At 39.7% G+C, this 20794-nt stretch overlaps 1 protein-coding gene across 1 annotated transcript in view; it reads right to left on the bottom strand.

Moving 5' to 3' along the window:
• Nucleotides 1-1580: 1580 nt before the first annotated feature.
• IGHMBP2 (immunoglobulin mu DNA binding protein 2) overlaps nucleotides 1581-20794 on the bottom strand; it is an 82292-nt gene continuing 63078 nt past the window's right edge. The window contains exons 10-15 of the mRNA XM_081345982.1: nucleotides 16241-16359; nucleotides 13046-13140; nucleotides 11885-12008; nucleotides 9078-9896; nucleotides 6936-7120; nucleotides 1581-2027 (exon numbers count right to left, since the gene is read on the bottom strand). Coding sequence (XP_081202108.1) covers nucleotides 1830-2027; nucleotides 6936-7120; nucleotides 9078-9896; nucleotides 11885-12008; nucleotides 13046-13140; nucleotides 16241-16359 — 1540 coding nt within the window. The 3' untranslated portion in view covers nucleotides 1581-1829. The remainder of the gene's footprint in view (nucleotides 2028-6935; nucleotides 7121-9077; nucleotides 9897-11884; nucleotides 12009-13045; nucleotides 13141-16240; nucleotides 16360-20794) is intronic.

Genomic DNA, 20794 nt, shown 5'->3' with positions numbered 1-20794 from the left:
AGGTTTGTTTTGTGATTCAATCCTCAATCCCTCATTTAATTTCATTCATTTATTCACATAACCAATCACTTTCAATCTAATTATTTCATATTGGTCACTCACTTTTGCATTCAATCTACATTCAATTATCCCTCTCTCAGGATTGAGTTCTGGTTCCGGTTTTACCATATCCTATTCCAACTGCATTCAGCTTACTGCTATGCTTTGCCTGACATGCACAACTCCGCTTCCATATAACAATGTGGCTTAGTCACATCTTAGTCACAGCCATTTGTATTTCTTTCAAAAAACATTCATTCCTCCCAACACTACTCTTCTATTAACATTTGCTCATTTTAACATTTCTGCAGCCGTTTTTCTATCGGGGCACACAAATCCATTCATCTGGGTTTTTATCATTTATGCTTAACTTGCAATTGTTCATACCTTTTTAAAAATGAATATTACTGTATTCTTCATTGCATTGACTTTCATACTCCTTACTGTATCATATATCTGATATTAACCCTACATCATTCTAGTTCTTAGCCTTTGGCAAAAAAATAAATAAATGCCCATTTACATTCCCTACTAATATGCCTCTAATAGTATCACAAGACTTCCTTATACATGTATCCATAAATACATTAAATAAACAGTGGGACATCACAAGCCTTGTCTTACTCCCTTGCTCAGTATTGAACCATTTATTTTCACATGTATTTCTGCTCCATTATACACCGCTTTTATGGCATTCAGTAACCAACTTCATAATTTTATACAAAGCATTTCATAATTCAAGCCTATTCACATCAACATATGGTTTCTCTAAATCAACTAATGTTTAATAAAGTTTCTGTGTCACATTCATACATTTATCAGTTAATTGCTGAGGAGCAAATATGTGGTCTACACCTCACTGGCATAAAACTGCATGACTCTTCTCTAATTTTGCTCTTTATCACCTCAGTACATTTTCAGTCAATAATCTGCCCAACGCTTTTTACTGACACTTTACAAATTTTCCCTTTCTATCACTTTCATAAACACATTGCATACCTATATTACTTTCAATCATTGATTCATGCTCTTAAACAAGCATCTCTCTTTGTTGTGTAGCTCTCTAACTGTTCACTGTATACTTTAAAATACTGCCAGCAAAAGTAATTATTCAAAGCCAAAGCAGCCCGCTTTTCTCCCCTAATCAACAGGGTTTTATAATGTTGATGTGAGAAGTAGAAACATATTTTACAGCATAAGGTGCAGCTTTTACAAAATCTGCGGGTACGGTTTTCAATGTGAAACTTTAAGCAGTGCTATGGCCTCTGAGGGACGCAGTGGCTCAGTGGGTTAGGACGCTGAGCTTGTCGATCAGAAGGTCGGCAGTTTGGCGGGTCAAATCCCGAGTGCCGCGTAACAGAGTGAGCGCCTGTTACTTGTCCCAGCTTCTGCCAACCTAGCAGTTCGAAAGCACATAAAAATGCAAGTAGAAAAATAGGAACCACTACGGTGGGAAGGTAACAGCGTTCCGTGCGCCTTTGGCATCTAGTCATGCCAGCCACATGACCACGGAGACATCCTCGGACAAGCGCTGGCTCTTCGGCTTTGGAACGGAGATGAGCACCGGCCCCTAGAGTCGGAAACGACTAGCACACATGTGCGGGGGAACCTTTACCTTTACCTTTATGGCCTCTGAGAACTGTGACATTCAAAAGCACGTTCTGGTTATAATGGAAAAAAACTGAGCCCAAATGTTCAAAATTTTTATTAGCTTTTTTTCCCTGCAAATTTGAACAAGCTTTAAAGGACAGCTTGTTAGGTTTAATTCCTTTCCAAAGCCACAAATCCTCTTATTTCTCCTGATCTTTCTTTCTACTCTTCCGCTGCTTGGACAGTTCGCTGAGTTTCTGGTCCAAGCGTCTCTGGAGGTGAGCTCTCTTGGTAGGATCCAAGGACTTGTCCTTCATCCCACTCCCAGGATAGAGAATCCCTTCCTTGCTGATTCTCTGCCGGGCATTTGCTTTGGCTTTCTCTCCACATCCATGAACCTGTGGGAAATAACGACAGACGATCAAGATAACCCAGTAGAAAAAAGTATTAGTAAAAGAGCTACTTCATATATCTGCCCTAAACTTTACAGAACTATACAAGTAGTTCGTTTGTTTATTGACAGTTCTTTTAATTCCAAAAGCAAAAAAAATGTGATCATTTCCCCTCCAATAGAAGCTAAAGTTAAAATTAAATCATCTTTTCAGACAGCTTAAGTATATTCTTTTTAAACTCTACAAGTGGACAGGAAATCTCTATTCCATCTTCTGGGAAAGTTTGTTTCTTGGTCTGAAAAAATACAATTGTATCATCATTCTGTAAACTTCAACATTATACAGAAAGAAGAGTATTGGAAGAAAGTCAGTAGTGACACAACTGTATAAATACAACAACAGATATTTCTAGATACCATTGGCAAAACCCAATGAGCAGGGAACAGCAACCCCCCAAGATTCAGACGGCCCAATTTGGTAAGGCCTTGAAAACCTAGTTAGTGTATTAGTTGAGGTTGTCTTGTAATGGTTAAGACAATAACTATGTGAGGCTTCAGATGCATTACATTCTCTGCTGTTTTAATATTGGTTGCTGTTGTTTGTCTCATTTCATTTTATGTTAGCCATCCAGAATCACAATTGGAGAGTTGGGCAGCCAATATACATTGCATGAATTGAATGAATAAATAAAAGTATGTTTGAAGCAAAGTACCAAGAATAATAATGTATATCTAGGGGCAGATTGAGCATAGCAATTCTTAAATTATGAGGAAAATATGAGCAGAAAATACCTAGAGGGAAAAGTTAAGCACTTTAATAAAATAAAAGTTGTAATAAAGACTGAAAATGGCTTTTATAGAATATATTTTAATAAGCATATCACCTCTATATTTTATCCAAGGCAAAAAGAAAGTATAAAATACTTTGGTGAAAGATTTGAAGCAAATGCAGAAATTAAATGGGGATTGCCCTGGATCAAACCCAAGCATACACCTAAAATGTCCACATTTATTAGTTCTGTCTTAATTGATCAAGCATTTGGGCTGGCCCACATGAATTTTTCCATGACTTAAAATTCTAAAAAGATTAAATCTTCCCTTTTTCCTCAAATGAAACCTATTCAAATTCAGGGTGTGAGACAAAAATTATTGAACTAAGCAATATGAATATCTTTTTAAAAACTAGCTTTCACCAAGAGTTCTGTTCTAATGCTTTTAAAATTACTAATGATTTTATAGTTAGTCTTTTGTGGCTAGATATTTCAAAGAGCTTTCTTCTTCAAGTCAGACCTGGTCAGTAACACTGAGCTGTAAGCTTAGCTATAAGATAAAGTTCATATGAGATATGATAGTAAACATCATTCTTCAGAATCTGGAGGAATTATATTTGTTTCATAAGTGATACTAAGTCTTCTGTCAACTACAAGATAAATGGAAAGTATAATATGATATGTACTGAGACTAGAAAATGTTGATACTAAATTGGTTGCAGGAGACGACCAGGCTGAGCCCAAGGTGTGTGTGTGTCAAACATATCAACCTAACTCCACAACCCTTGAAGTCTTATCTGGCGCCAATTTATGTTGACCATTGGTAGATAAGATTTTTATGTATAGGTAGCATGAAATAAAACTTGTAATGGTTTTGAATGCTATCCTGGCTCTTGATTTTTTGCGCCTGATTGTTCTGTACCAGCCTGCTACCGGCCCTGCAGAAAAAGCAGGGACAACCCCTTTTACAAGAAGGCAAGAGGCTGGAATTACGCCTGCCAAATTTATTGCTACAAAAACAAACGGAACAAGACAAACCAAGAAACAGGAGCTTTAAGAAACAGGAACTATCCAAGCGGTTGCCTTCAGCAAACCAGCCCTCCCACACATTCCCCTTATATAGAGTTCAAGGCATGGCTTCTCTCTGCCTCCTTCTGAGGAGCCCCATTGCCTTCCTCTGTTTACTCCTAATTGACTGCCTCCTGCGTCGGGCGTCCTTGAACAGGGCCAGCTGTGGGTCATCTTCATCCACGCTGTCAGGCTCACACAGCTGGGTCTCCGTGGTGACCAAGTGGGAGGGGCCTGGCTGAGGGCTCTCATCAGCAAGATCTTCAACCCCCTCAGCAAGGTCTTCAACACCCCCCTCCTCCTCTGAGTCGTCCGACCCAACTGCCGAACCCACAGGCTGACCCTGAATCACAACACTGATACTGGTAAAATGCCAATAAAAACATATTGGTTTTGCTGTTAAATTTTACAAAACTTTAAATTTGATTTAAAGTCTGATCTATGTAACATTCAGCAACACTGTGAATCTCACTTTATTGACAGTTCACACTTCTTTAAATGAAAGCAGCTATCACACTGATTGAAATAAGAAAGATTTTATATCTTTTTCCTGCATAGGAATGTGGGCTTTTTCTAGTCACTGGAACTACGAGAATAGCAGTGGGAGTATCATTGAAAAGACAAAAATACTACGCCTGTTATCTCCATGGTGCCGAATGGATTGAGTAATGTGAATTCTATTTCATCTTTCTAATCAGTGGAATATGTGAGGCAGTTAACAAAATCTTGAAATATCCACCCACAAACACACCATGCTAAAACACCAATTGCTAAAACCAGTAACATTTAAGACACGAGATGACTGTGAACTTGATCCAGCATCTCTGAAGGGAACCAAATAGGGAAAAGTATTTTACCTAATTCTGTGCCTTGATGTGACTAGAGGGGATGAAGGAAAGCAATGGAACTATTCACATGAAGGAAGGTGGTAAGCTATCCATTATTCAAGGGTTGTTGCTGCTGTTATTTTACCTTATAGCAATGTCTTTCATTTAGTTGCCTGTCGACAAAGCATTCAATAAACAGTGCATCTTTTAATCCACATTTCTGCCCATTCAAACTTTTAGGATGTTTCTCTACAGATCAATATTTTTATCCGTGAATTGCACAATTCAATTTGTTCTTGACCGAAGCTTGCTTTAAGATTCACAGCTGTTCTAGAATAAATAGTTAGTACATAAAAACCACTCTTTTAAACCTGCTTTTCAGTTTTGGTGAGGACCCAAAATATGCAGACCTTTTTCTGTATATACTTACCTTTTGGATCAAAATGGTCTAGTAACTAGATACAACATTTTCCCCATGAGATTAAAAGAACCTATGATCAATTATTTCAAATAAATCAGGCCCAATGGAAGACATCTAAAAACATTCCTTGTTGGTAATCAATGTAATTATTCCTGTCAGACAGGATTTAAAATGTGCACAGACCTGACAGAGTTGGAGAAGTAAACATTTCCACATTATATAAGACCCCTGGCTATCCTTTGAATGGAGACAAAGAACATTAAGATCTATTTTTGAGGAGATGCAAAGCATCTACACTCTCTAGAGCACAAGACTCCTTCAGGTACTTGGGTATTGGGAATGAATGTGAATGGGGGTTTAAAATAAAGAGGTGCTTTGGGGTAAAGAAAGAATGACTCACAAGCTTGATGGAAAGAACACAGAAAGATCCCATTACTTCAGCATTAAAAACAGATATCTTGCTCCACAAGGTTAAGTGCCTTTCAATGGTCATTAGAACGGTCATTCCACTGAAGGATGCACATTCTCTTCATCCAATTCATTTTGAAGAATCAAGAGAGAGGGCAGTATGTGTGTATATATAGATTTAAAGAATGAAGGAGAGTGAAAAAATATGTCTACTTTCAGTGCTTTTTTTGTAAAAGAAAAAGGTGCCGGAACTCACATATGTCATACAGCCCACTTTGCTTACCCTTCAAGGTTTTATCCCAAAAAGGTGCCGGAACTCCATTCTGAGCGTTCTATGACAAAAAAAGCCCTGTCTACTTTAACAGGAAACAAAACCATCCTTTATATTAGAAAGAGATAAAAAGATGTTTCAGGAGTACGGATTCCTCATAAAAAATAACTCCATTAAAATACCAAGAGGAGAACCAAAAAAAAAAAATTCCCACTACATTTTAAAACCTAAAGCAGGGGTCTTCAAACTTGGCCCTTTTATGACTTGTGGACTTCAACTCCCAGAATTCCTCAGCCAGCAAAGCAAAGCTGGCTGAGGAATTCTGGGAGTTGAAGTCCACAAGTCATAAAAGGGCCAAGTTTGAAGACCCCTGACCTAAAGACTATGAGCAAAAACAGCCCCGGAAACCAACATTTTTCCTCCTTACTGCACAGCAGGGGATGCATTTCCAGTCATTGGGAAATTAAACTGGAGGCAACTATAGCTTCAATTCTTTTGTGAATTATACCCTCTCAGTTTATTATGCTATATTACTTTCATAAGGTTGAACTCCCGTCTCCACCTTTCTAAAGATAGATTTTTTTCGCAAGTATACATTTGTCTGCTTGTATATGCACATGTATATATTAAATGGCAAGCTAAGATAAATGGGGGGAAGTTATCTTCCACTGGATTTGCCTATACCACAGGTCTGCAACCTGCGGCTCTGGAGCCGCATGCGGCTCTTTCAGCCGTCTCCTGCGGCTCCCAGTCCTCTGCCATGTGCAGTCCCCCCCAAAAAAAGTGGGACTAAAAAAGTTCAACCAATCAATTCAAATATGCAGGGTAGGTGCATATCTCGCCTTGGCTCCACTTTTCAGTCAAACCCTGTTCTGCGCATGCACGCATGTACGCGCATGTGCACACATTTTTTGCGGCTCCCAGTTTTTCCTTTTGTGAGGGAACCGGTTCCGAGTGGCTCTTTCACTGTTTCAGGTTGCTGACCCCTGGCCTATACTGAACAGCCTTTATTACTAGGAGCGTCCTTGAAAAGTCAACTACACTGAATACTTTAAAATAACACCTCAATTTCTCCCGAAAATTATGCTGGCTCTGAAAACCTGGGGTGGAGAAGGGAGAAAATGGATGTGCTTTGTCTGCCAAAGAATACCTCTGGGATATGGTGGCTGAGACAATAGCGTCTGTTGCAATGCTGGCAGAGTTGTCCCAGAGTTGTTACGCTGGCTTTGCACTTGGAGAAACCACATGTGTTGTCAGCTTTAATTGCTGCAGAGATCATAGCATCGAAATCTTCCTCGGCTGCAATTTCCTTTTGGGATTTACTAGATGCTTTTCCTAAATAAATATAAGGGCATAAAATAATTAAGAGAGCAGGTACAAAAAGTTTGCACGCAACACTTTAGTATAGACATAAAAAGGTACAGCTGTGTTGATCAAGAGTTTAGGATCAGCAATGTATCAAACAGGCAGGTCACTGGCCCTACGCAACCAGATGGCCAACAGATAGCACTAACTTCTCCTTCAAAAGGAAACAGTAAGATAAAGTGGGCAAAAAAGAGTAGGCAAAGTAGAATAATGGAGTAGCAATAATGAGATTTATTTATGTATTTGTTTATAGGACTTTTAAAAAGGTAAAGGTTCCCCCCGCACATGCGTGCTAGTCATTTCCGACTCTCATCTCCGTTTCAAAGCCGAAGAGCCAGCGCTTGTCCGAGGACGTCTCCGTGGTCATGTGGCCGGCATGACTAGACGCCAAAGGCGCACGGAACGCTGTTACCTTCCCACCGTGGTGGTCCCTGTTTTTCTACTTGCATTTTTACGTGCTTTCGAACTGCTAGGTTGGCAGAAGCTGGGACGAGTAACAGGCGCTCACTCTGCTACGCGGCACTCGGGATTCGACCCGTCAAACTGCCGACCTTCTGATCGACAAGCTCAGCGTCCTAACCCACTGAGCCACCGCGTCCCTTTATAGGACTTATATGACTCCTATTTCAGACAATGTCACTCTTTGTGGCTCACCACAATCCATAAAATACAGTTAAACACAAAGATACCCTTCTGCCACTCAGGGGCCAGACCATCCTCAGAGCTCATTCTGATCTGGGCAACGTCTGCTGCTCTTAGAGGAGATGCCCCATTGGCTTATGAAGACAAACTGCCTGAGACTAGCCCAACTATCTTTGAAGCTGCCCAACTAAATTAGAAACTCTTTTAGAGAAAGAACACTTTAAAGGAGGAAGAGGGATGAGGGCTGTTGACAGGAGAAAGCCATACATCTGGAGGGTGTCATAGTTTGAGAAGGCTGCTCCAGAAAATTTTACTGATTCAAAAATTAGGGGCTGTGCTCTTGATTTTAGATCAAAATCAAAGGCACCGCCTGGATGTAGGTTTATTCCCATGCCCAAGAAATCCTACTGCCTCTGTATTTTACAGCAGTCTTATCAATGCACCAGAGGGGATTTTCTTCCTCTTTAGCAATCTGGGAGGATGTGAATTTCAGAAGGTAACTATGCACATATTCAGTGGTTTCATTCCCCCTCCCCGCCCCCGCCCCAAATTATCAGTCATGGGAAATGGGTACATGTAGAGTATGTGCAAATATTCAGGTGCTTGCATGCACCCACTCTCCTAGCCAGGCAAAGGGAGTTTTTGTTGTCTATTGATACCATTTTTTTCCATTTGTATTGGTAAGCTCATGTATAGCCTCTATGTGAACATACTGTAAAGATCCGAGAAAGAGAACTATGGTATGTGAGAAGATATTAACGTGCTCTGGTTCAGCTAGTTGTCAGCTAAGGAGCTGTACTTTGTCTCCTCAAAATGTTCTAACCAATAATCCAACCGCACAAAGCAAGCCCATGTTGTGCCCTAGGTCGTCTATTCCGATAATTTCAGAGATACTGATTTGGGGATAAAATCCATATATTTCCAAACGCCAGGACAAATATTTGGCTGACATTTTCAAAAAAAAAAAAAAAGCCTATTTGTGGAAAATGCGCTTCCTAGATCTGAAATTATTGGTTGCTCTCAAAAGTAGTTGCGTTTTAGAAGTAAGCCTGCTTCTAGCAACTCCTTCTGTAAGCACAGTATAAAAACAGGACACTTGATATTTAAACCAGAGAATTGGCTGTGTTTTGGTTAAAATTTCCCCGAAGCTCCTCAAAGGATACGCTCCCTTTATCAGGAGAGAATCTATGTAGGGATTACAAAGAAAAACAGAATAAACAGCAGATGAAAGAAGAATGCAAGGGGTATATTTTCAACTGCAAATGGAAGAAAATGGCTTCTTTACCTCCATTTTTTTCTTTCTTCCCAATTATTTCCTGAAGATTTACATTGGATTCTCGGCTTTGTTTCACTCTCTCTTCTTTCTTGGCTCTCTCTCTTTGCATCCGTTCCACATGCAGCGTTTTCAGATCTGTGGCCCCTGGGCCAGCACCGTTTCCCCTTTCTTCATTGCCTGCATCAATTTCTTTTGGACAGCTCTGAATTAATTCATGCTGACAAACCGCAGTATCTCCTAAAGATAATTCTGTGGGAGAATCTTTCTTACAAATGCTTATGTATCGTGCGCTGCCTTCTCCTGTGCTCATGTGCTGCAGCCCATATTCTTCAGCCAACTGATGAATAAGCATTCTATCATGAGCATTTAAAGAGGAAGGGAAATCCAGCTGGACCTCACCGCTATCCAGAAACTCCAATATTCTTGCTTTATGTTTAAATGAACTTTCGTTCTCTTTGCTTTCTGATGGCATGACTTTGCCCGTGCTTTCCAAGGAACATTCTGTTAGCCTCTCTCTAGGTTTTTGGACAGGTCTTCGTTTTGGTTTCTCTCCAAGAGCCTTTGGGACTGGGGAAGTTCTGCATTTAAATCTCTTATCCTGGTCACAGAGACCCATAGAGCTCTTGGAAGCGTAGTTTCCAGGTACAATGTCATCCAGGTATTCAAAGGCTGTGCGTACTTCACCGTGGGTGCTCATATACTCTATCAGCCGTTTCAGAAAACTATGGTTGCTAACGGTGTGAGAGTCACAGATTACAGCCACATGACGCCGGGCACGGGTAATTGCAACATTTATTCTCCTGTCTTCAGCGAGGAATCCCACTTCACCTACGTATCATAAAAACAGTAAGTCAGGATGCAGAGCTTTGCAGATCATGTAAGGTAATGATAATATAGGCCATTTTACTGCAAGCATATTTCCTCAGAAGCAAGTTAGACTGAACTCCATGGGATTCAGTGAAGTAGATTACTTCTTTCTATAATTATCTAAACTGTTACCCAAGAATGATGTTTCTAAAATGGATTCAACACATGAACAGAGTGCAGGCATAAGTTATTTAAAAACACATTTTCAGCAACAAGAACCTGCCCAAGCAGATCCCATGAAGGTTTCAACAGTCATGCTGTATGATACAGTATAACTTCTTTATTATCATTATCATAAAACTATGAGATCTGAGATGGAAATATCATTTTGCCTGTGCCTAATTAAAAATTGAATGCTCATGGTGACAGACTACAAAACATATGTAGCCAAGCCTCATAATCACACAAAAACATAACTAATCCAGTGCTGACAGTGTTTATGGACACCATTTTGACAGAGTGACGGCTTGTAGAGCAATGATATCTGGAAATGACCTTAGGGACAGAAGGAAAAGCCTAGTCTAGACAACCATCGTGGTACAGGTATCTCAGCCCACAGAAGGAAAAGGGGTGTTCAAAGGATCTCAGAAGGCCCTCCCTAGTTTTTTGAAAAGTAAAAGTAAGGGAGAGGAGAAATGCTTAAATTCAGGCTTGTTTTCATTTCAAGGTGAATACAGTTGATCAATCTGCTTCAAATTTACTTATAAAACCATTAATTTTCAGAAAGGCAGATGTTTAGTCAATAATCTAGTGTGGAAAGCCCAAGGAACACTCAAGCTTTGGATAGGCTGCAATATTATTTTAATATATGTTGCTGAGAAATCCAGTTTCAATCCATTTTACTTTTAAATAAGGAAAGCAAAATTCAATAAACAGCCAGGAGCTAGAAAAATAAGAATTTTTAGTACTTGATATGACTTCAGAAAGATGTTCAAGTGTTCATTTTGTTTCACAATTGGGAGGAAAAGCATATGGACTGTCCATGTTGATTAAATAAGCTTTATAAAGTTTTTGTCCACAATAGAACTGCTCTGAGACTGGAGCTATATTTGACAAGCAGATATAATTAACATGAGGAAGCTTTCTTGAAGTGTTGCAAATGCATTTTGCTCATTTCTAATTATTAACTAGTCTGATAAAGGTCAGAAAAATATTTAGCACAATCTTTTAAAAAAGCAGCATCCAAGATTGAATAAATAGTTAGAAATGGCAAAGCCTTTTCTAAAAGTTATTTCTGATCCCCAGTTTTTTTTAGACTTTATAATAACATATAGCAGCAAATGCCAAGATGAGTCAGCTCAGCTACTTAACCGATGGGGTTGAGTCCTGTATAAGGAGCTAGGCAGAAGACAAATGGAAAAATAAACATTAAAGGGCACATTAAAATATGTGAGTCACCAATTGGTGCTTGAGAAGCCTAACCTGGGAAGTAATTACCAAGTGTCAAAACTATATTAGAAGACATAATACATAGACAACAATGAACCACAACTTGCTTATCTATTTTAATCCATAAACAAGAAGGCAATTTTTCTCTCCAGCAACCATATGAAACAGAGAAGAAATCCCTCTCCATATCATGCCCCACCTCTTAGAATGGTAAAGAAGAAAAAATATTTACAAACTTTAGAAACATCTTTTGAGTTACATTCACAGTCACCTGAATAGTTGTGATTCATATGACTGCATGACAGAATTTTAAACTTTAAACTAAATTTTAAACGGTCACCATAATTATCAAATGGTTGACTCAATTATTTTACCATTTCCTTACTATTCACCATTCTGGTCTCTTTTTTTAAAAGAATTACAGGAAATCATAATGTTCTTTTCAATTCCCCAGCCAGAATCATGAATCAGTCACAACCACAGCAACATGCAGTAGCATCAGTGCTTCTTGTAAATTCCTTGCTTTCATTTCGCATTGCTCCAGGTTATGACTGATTTACCTTTTCTATTGGATCTTACAAAAGAAAGAATAACTGCCTCCTTTTCTCTTCCTTGGAAGCCATCCACTGATTTAATCTCCAGCTCCGGATATTTATGACACAGATGTTTCCTTAGCATATCCACCTGAAAAACAAAGCACTTATTGGCACAGGAAATGAATGCCCTTTTACTGAAAAAGTCCTCTCCTTCCAAAAGTAGACAATTAGAAATTAAGCATCTAATATACAGGAAGGCAGACTGCTACAAAAAAGGAACAAAAAGCTACATCTGATGTGCCTTCTTGTCTAACACACTATTTCTATATGACCTACAGCCCGGAGGGTGGAATGGGGACCGTCTTTATTATTTATTTATTTATTTATTTATTTATTTATTTATTTATTTATTTATTTATTTATTTATTTATTTATTTATTTATTTATTTATTTATTCATTGAGTTTTACAAAAACAAAATTTTACAATATATCCCCAAATCCCTCCCACCCCAAACCCACCCACTACCCACTTCCCCCCCCCACTTCCCAGAGCTAAATACAGGATTATAGTTACAATAATCATATTCTAAATAAATATTATGCATAATATACAATTAACCAAATTCACAATGTGCTTTAACTCCCCTTTAACATAACTACAAACAAAGTACCAATAACAATATCCCACTAAAATCTACTCATAAGCTAAATGGAACTTTTTAGTCCCATATTTGTTCTGAATATAATCTATCCATCTCCTCCAAACTGAAATATATCTTTCCTGTGAATGATCCTTCAAATAAGCAGAAATCTTAGACATTTCTGCAAGATTCGAAACTTGTAGACCAATAGATGCTGGAAGCAATTGCTAGCTCTACACCAAACAGCATACAGAACATGTAAGTCCATAGAGATCAAGAAAATAGAATGAAGCTCTGCCTCTACCTCACTGAATTTATTTAATGTTAATGAAAGTAATTTCGGTCCCTGAAGATCCAAATCAGTTTCATTTTGTGCTTATTGTGGGGTCACTGGTACTCTCTGAGCCTGAAGGTTTTCTTTCAGTCATTTCATTACCAAACTAGATAACATCATCAATGCTAGCATATTTCCTTCTATTGTTTTGTACTCAGCTTTCAATTTTTATTCGGTATGACACAGTATGTGGCAGTGGAGGCACTAACCTGAAGATTGTAAGGAGCGATGACAGCTATATCTCTGGCTTTCACACCAGCTTCTATCAAGGCATCTATATGCAAACCGCTAAGCTGTATCTCACCTGGGAACAAGGAACAAGCAATTTTAAGGGTGAAGAAGCAGGCACACAGGTTCAGCTAGAAAACCAAACAGACCCTTAAACCTCATTCCACATTTTAAATAATAGAAAAACCAGCAATCTGTGTCTAATCACCTAGTATATAAGCACAAGTTTATTTGCTAGGAATTCAAAGATTAAGGTAAAGGTAAAGGTTCCCCCGCACATGCGTGCTAGTCGTTTCCGACTCTAGGGGCCGGTGCTCATCTCCGTTTCAAAGCCAAAGAGCCAGCGCTTGTCCGAGGACGTCTCCGTGGTCATGTGCCCGGCATGACTAGATGCCAAAGGCGCACGGAACGCTGTTACCTTCCCACCATAGTGGTCCCTATTTGTCTACTTGCATTTTTACGTGCTTTCGAACTGCTAGGTTGGCAGAAGCTTGGACGTGTAACAGGCACTCACTCTGCTACCCGGCACTCGGGATTCGACCCGCCAAACTGCCGACCTTCTGATCGACAAGCTCAGCGTCCTAACCCACTGAGCCATAATTCAAAGATTATAGGAAGCCAAAAGAAAATAAAGGTTTTCTCATTATATGGCTTTCCCACTGCTTAAGAATTGCCATTTTCCATATATAGCAGCTATGCCATACGTCACCTTGCTAAGGATTCATGTTCTTAATTTAGATGATGATCTGTGGTTGGGCATATGGCAAACTAAGAAACATTCTTTTGTTCAATTTATTCTTTCACCCGGCACTTGCTGGTCCACATCTCATCACACGAGAAAAGAGCTGTCCACAACTGTTCCTTGGCAAATTTAGCAAGGGCATTAGGTACACACCAAAACATAAAATAGTCCTCATTCACACGTGTCATATGCTGTACAAGGTAAACAAGAAAACATTTTTAAAAGCTACTTTATTTATTTGGAGTGTTTATAAGCTGCCCCAGTTTACATGACTCTGGGAAGTGCACCTTAGCAAACTAATACCAAACGAGTATTTCCTATCTAGAAAACCTAATTGAAATTATAGTAAGGAAACTTCATAAAGGCAAGTAGAATAAATGTGTGCCAGAAACAAGCATCACTGGTACCTGTCCATACAACTTGTCCAGCTGTTACCAAGATGTAAGTTGTGTTGCTGGAGACCAGTAGATTGGTCTGGGCCAGGGGTAGGCAACCTTGGCACTTTTATGACTCGTGAACTTCAACTCCTAGAATTCCTGAGCCAGCTATGTGGCTCAGGAATTCTGGGAGTTGAAGTCCACGAGTCATAAAAGAGCCAAGGTTGCCTACCCCTGGTCTGAGCTTTCAGCTTGGCCAGGGGAGATCTACCTATTATTTAGAACGCCATCACAACTTTGTATTTGATCCTAGAGTACAGGTAAGAAATTTGTGCTCATCCAGAAGGTGGTTTTATTGCTATTTTTATTGTTGATATTGTTATTGTTATTATGGTGATCCAGAAGGTAACAGACTACAACTCTCACCATCTCTGATCCCTGTTAAAGCAAAATGGAATTTAACAGTATCTGGAGAATTTAAAATTCTCCATCCCTGCCCAGCCGCCCCCCCCCCCCATTCCCCAGTTCTTTTCTATAACAAGACCAATCATGGATTTTTTTCCCCTCATCACCAGCTATTTTTCCTCCAGTTAGAACAATAAACACTTGTAAATCTATATTGTTCATGTTTTATTATTCATGATCTATTGCCATTTGCACAAAGTTTGGGATCAAGACTTTATTTTCCTAAAAGCGATCTGATTCCTTTTATGTTGAAGTAGGCAAGAAACCAATACCAATAAAGATTCTCCTAGCAGATTGAGCCATTTTAGAGAATTGCTCAAAAACCTAACATTATTTCAAATTTACATAAGCAGCTTTATTCAAGTTCAGAGAATCAAATGTTCCCGCATATAAAAAGGTATCCTTGAATGTGTCTAATGAGACAGATACAGACTAGCACTAGATTACTATAATTTTTCTGTTTAAAAAGTGGGAAATGAAACATAATACTGCAGACTATTTGACATTCACTTATGCATCAATGCTCACATGAGACTATTTAGGGCTGCAACCCTATGTACATATGTTAAAAAAATAGATGCCAGGGAAAACAGTGGGCATCATTTCAGAGCAAACATGAGTATGAACAGCTTCTAAAATGTGTGTTATTTGCCACTCAGTTTTGGCCTCCATTCTTTGTACTCACAAAATTTCAAAGCTAAGTTAACTATAAACCACCACAAGTGATTTCTACCTAAAACCTATGAGCATGTTTTCTACCAGTTTGGTAGTCTTTTGTTCCACCAAGGCTAGATTCCATTCACTTAATTCATGGAAATGTACAGGAAAGTTCTCTTTCTGAACTAATAAAGCAGCTTCTTCTTTTTAAAAACCTCGTGGCAGCTTTGCAAGCTGCTTCAATCCCACGTGCATGCACAGCCATTTCATTGCAACATTGATTTCTATTTTTTCAGACTACTCATGAAGCCCAATTTAAAATTCTGTCACTTTTAACTAAGGGGGGGGGGTACAAAGTTCAAATTTATGAAACTAAGTAAGAGTTAGAATTTTGCTACTTCTAATCACAACCAAAATTGTACTACCTTATGTCTCTTTCTTGCTCCATTTTATATTTTATATCGACTCATTAGTCATACTATAGTACAATGTAATATGGATGGAATTTTTGGTATGTGAAAAGAATTTGATGAATCTATTTGTCTCATAGTTACTACTTGCATTTGGACTCCCCCCCGCACAAAAAAAAACAACCCACCCAGAAACAAAAGTTTGAAAACAGTCTTGGAAGCCATGGCTAATTTAAATGTTATTCACCTGCCTTAAGGATATAATATATGCAATTGAAGCATGACATGCAAGAAATTTCCTGACATATTCAACTATTTCCATAAGAGTTGTACCTGTGATGACGCATATAGTATTTCAGGCAATAACACAAATTTTATAATACTTTTCTGGTACAAGGAAACTTTTTTACCTGGTATCAGCTGGTATTGCAAAAACACTACATGGGTAATAGAAACTGGAGTTTTTTGGGGAAAAAAGATGCCACACAGGAAACAAAAATCATGAAGCAGAGTAAATGATGGTACCTGGGTTTCCTCTAGACTGTTCTTCTTCCACTTCAAGTTCAAATAAACCACAACCAGCCGTATCTATAAGCAGCAATGGGATACTGGTCTCTTCTGTAGGGGCCACTCCTGGCAAGTCTCTGTCGAGTTATTAAAACGTATTACACAAATTACTTTTGCAAGAAGCTGTAAGCTCATTTTATTCTCTCTCTGCAACCTTGGAATCTATTCTTACTTATTATGTGGAAACAAACAATACATGCAGCCTGATGGGAACTTAAATTAGCACATATGGTGTTCCTGTTTAACAGCAGCATTGCTTCTAGTAACGCATATATCAAGCAAATTACAGAATAGGGCAGTTAAAAATTGTTTTCAATGAAAGCAAAGAATAAAATTATAGATGAAAGCTTTCACAGAATACAACTACTTCCTTTGCTCAGAGGCAAAAGAAGTGTGCTTTGATTTATGGCTGGAGACAGTAATGTGACAGCTGTGGTATTAGAAAAAGACACACTCTGTGGGTCTAATAACCATAAAAAGATGTTGTTTGTACTTAAAAGAGACATATTAATCATCAATGTTACAGAACCACAGTTGTTCCTTGTATACCTAATTTCTGAACAAACACATGAAAATAATTTTAAGGGATCCAAGGATGAATATGATTTGAAGTATGAGAATGTAATTTATTTTTTAAAAAATTGGTTACGTACAGAAGCTATTGATAAGAAATGACTCAGAATATAAGATCATAATACCACATGATCAGATATAATTGTGGGGTGTGGAAATGAGAATACAGAGATGTAAAAGAGAGGTTTATCTTCCCTCCCAGCATTGACTCCAGGGGACCCAGTTCCCATCAAACCTGCAAGTTACGTAGCCCAGCTCCTTCTGTCCCTTGGCACTATATTTCGTTTGTACAATAATGCCAAAGCAACTGATACTTGGAAGTGTATTGATATTCACCAGTATATAGACAAACAGGCTTGCCCTGTCATAGCTGTGAAGAAATTCTCTACAGGTACATGAAGGACTAGAATTATATCAAACCCCTTCTCCAAATTAAGAAGCTGTTGCTCCTGTTATTAAGTATTAAAAGTATTATGTTTTTAAGTATTAAATAACCAAGTTACAATTTTGTACTGCCCAGGAACTGTGATGAATATTAATTGTACTGGTTCAAACAAAGTGCTTTCAGAAATTGTAGCTTACAAGTCAACATATTTTAAACTCTAGTTACTATTCAGTAGTCTGTTGGTCTACATAATAAGAGAAAAAGTTGTAAGCTAAAAGTGGAAATTTAATTTAATTTAATTTAATTTAATAATTTGATTTCTATACCGCCCTTCTCCCGAAGGACTCAGGGCATTGAACAGGGCAATACACAATAAAAAACCAGATACAAAAATTAAAAAACCATTAAAAACCAATTAAACATCATGCCCATAAAATCAATACATAATTAAGTTAAAAACTAATTTTAAAAACCCAACCCCATCCCGTCAGACCAGGCCAGCTTGTTCGAAAAAGAATGTTTTAAGATCGCGCCGGAAGGAGCGAAGGTCGGGGGCCGTCCGGAGCTCAACCGGTAAGCTGTTCCAGAGGTCTGGCACGCCCACAGAGAACGCTCTCCCCCTGGGGGTCACCAATCGGCATTCTTTGATCGGCGGCACCCTGAGGAGGCCCTCTCTGTGGGAGCGCACTGGACGGAGGGACGTTGACGCCGGTCGCAGGTGTTGCCGTAGGTAATCCGGACCCATGCCATGAAGGGCTTTGTACGTCATAACTAACACCTTGAACCTCACCCGGAGAGCAACCGGTAGCCAATGCAGCTCGCGGAGCAGAGGTGTAACATGGGAGTATCGGGAAACTCCCAAGACGACTCGCGCGGCTGCATTCTGCACCAGCTGGAGTCTCCGGGTGGACCTCAAGGGCAGCCCCATGTAGAGAGCATTACAGTAGTCTAGACGAGAGGTCACGAGCGCATGAGTGACTGTGCGCAAGGCATCCCGGTCTAGATAGGGCCGCAACTGGCGCACCAGGCGAACCTGGGCAAAGGCCCCCCTAGTCACAGCTCCAATATGCTCTTCCAAGGAGAGCTGTGAATCTAGAAGGACCCCCAAGTTGCGGGCCCTATCTACGGGGGGTAATAGCTCACCCCCCATGGCCAATGATGGGATAATTGGAATTTCCCGGGATGCCGGCACGAACAGCCACTCAGTCTTGTCAGGGTTGAGTCGAAGCCTGTTCCTCCCCATCCAGACCAGGACCGCCTCCAGGCAACGGGACATCACGTCGAGGGCATCGCTGGGGTGGTTTGGGGTAGAAATAAAAAGTTGGGTATCATCAGCATATTGGTGATACCCAACTCCAAAACCACGAATGATCTCACCCAGCGGCTTCATATAGATGTTAAACAGGAGAGGCGAGAGAACCGATCCCTGAGGAACTCCACAAATGAGAGGTCTCAGGGTCGATCTCTGCCCCCCTGCCAACACCGACTGCGAACGTCCCAGGAGGTAAGAGGAGAACCACTGGAGAACCGTGCCTCCCACTCCTAACCCCCTGAGACGTCGCAGCAGGATACCATGGTCGATGGTATCAAAAGCCGCTGAGAGGTCTAAAAGGACTAGGACAGAGGAACAACCCCTGTCCCGAGCCCGCCAGAGATCATTCACCAGCGCGACCAATGCCGTCTCCGTGCTGTACCCGGGCCTGAAACCCGATTGGTACGGGTCTAGGTAGTCAGCTTCCTCCAAGAACAAAGGGAGCTGATGCGCCACCACGCTCTCAACAACCTTCGCCAAAAAGCGAAGGTTGGAGACCGGACGATAGTTGTTTAAAATTGCTGGGTCCAAGGCAGGCTTCTTGAGAAGGGGTCTCACCACCGCCTCCTTCAAGGCGGCGGGAAAACTACCCTGACTCAAAGAAGCAGTAATCACTGCCTGGAGCCAGCCTCGTGTCCCATCCCGGGCTGCATAAGTCAGCCAGGAGGGGCACGGGTCCAACAAACACGTGGTGGAGCTCAGCTTCCCCATGATCTTGTCCACTACTTCAGGGGTCACAGGATCGAACTCTTCCCAGATTAAATCGACAAGACCGCCCGTATCCTCTTCAACAAACTTCCCACCCAACGAAAAGGATGGAGGTTTGTCAGCATGAATATGCGCTGAAGCAGTCTTCCTGAAGATCTCTGGCTAGAATGTTAAGCTTAATGGACATAATTTGTTCAAAACTGCATTGTTCCTAATAGCATTTTCTCCAAAGACCAATTCTTTGTTCTGGATGGAGAAGTAAGCAATTACTGTACTGATTTTTTTTAAAAAAAAACAAAAAACAAATATTTCTGCATTATCCTATTGCAAGGTCTCAGATACACAGCTGGTCTTTCACACATTGGTCAATATAGAGAGACAATGCCAGCAGGTTACTAAAGCTTTTGTTCTTCTCTACTTATACTCTTTTTTAACCCCATTTTTGTTCTTTTAAAATAATTCCATCTGTAGGTTCGAGTCCCACCAGGCTCAAGGTTGACTCAGCCTTCCATCCTTCTGAGGTAGGTAAAATGAGGACCCAGATTGTTGGGGGCAATAAGCTGACTTTGTAAAAATGCCACTTGGGGGGGGCGAAAGCCCTAATAAGCAGGCATATACATAGAATGAAGGCTATTGCTAAGCACATTGATTTGTGCTTCTTAGATTGTAAGCCGCCCTGAGTCTTCGGAGAAGGGCGGGATATAAATGGGATTAAAAAAAATCATGCCAAAAGATTCTTATATCAAATAACTCTCCCTTCAAAATTTAGATACAATCTTTATGAGATTAAAGCTACTGGGACAGCAAACCAATTCTCACTTTACCATCAGCAGTTATTAAGGAATGCAAAGGAGAATTGGTTAAAAATACTAATTTAAAAAGAAAGATACACACTGCATGATCAGGGGTTTTGTCTATTTTTGCACATTGACATTTCAGAGCTTTGACGGGAAACATTTAGAATTCCAACATTCATGATCTATTTGGTTAGTATGTGACTTGCAGGCTTTTGGAGTATTCATAGGGACAAGTTTTCAGATTTAATCTGTGGAGAATGCACATAAATATTGGCTTCTCTGTCACTATCTAAGGCTTCTTTGCACTGTTTACACTCCAAAATGTATTCTTTACAACCCAAAACACAAATTAAATGTGGACATTAAGCCAACTGTTATCATGGCTTAGTTATCATGAGATTCTCTTTAATAATGGATAGCATTTTTATATTATTGCTGTGTTAAATGGATTTATTACACGTAGGTATGGCAGCTCACAAAAAGCAGCATGAAAGGAATGCAACAACTGTAAAAATCTTTGCAACAAGATTAGGCCCTTTCATTTTTCACAAGAGTAAAAATCAGACTAAAATGATTCAGAAAAGCAAATAATGCACTTCCCCATGTATTTGAAAAGCTGAAAACAAAGTTGCAATTGAGCCAGTGTTGAGTCTTCTGCAAAATTTTGCTGGGAAAGCATTTATGGAATATGATGGTACATATTTCAGAATAATGTACCTAGCATCCTGCCGAGTCCA

Source organism: Vipera berus (genome assembly GCF_964194415.1).
Source record: "Vipera berus genome assembly, chromosome: 1".
NCBI lineage: Eukaryota > Metazoa > Chordata > Lepidosauria > Squamata > Viperidae > Vipera > Vipera berus.
Note: the sequence above shows the minus strand (reverse complement) of the source record. Positions and strands in the feature narration are given on the sequence as shown.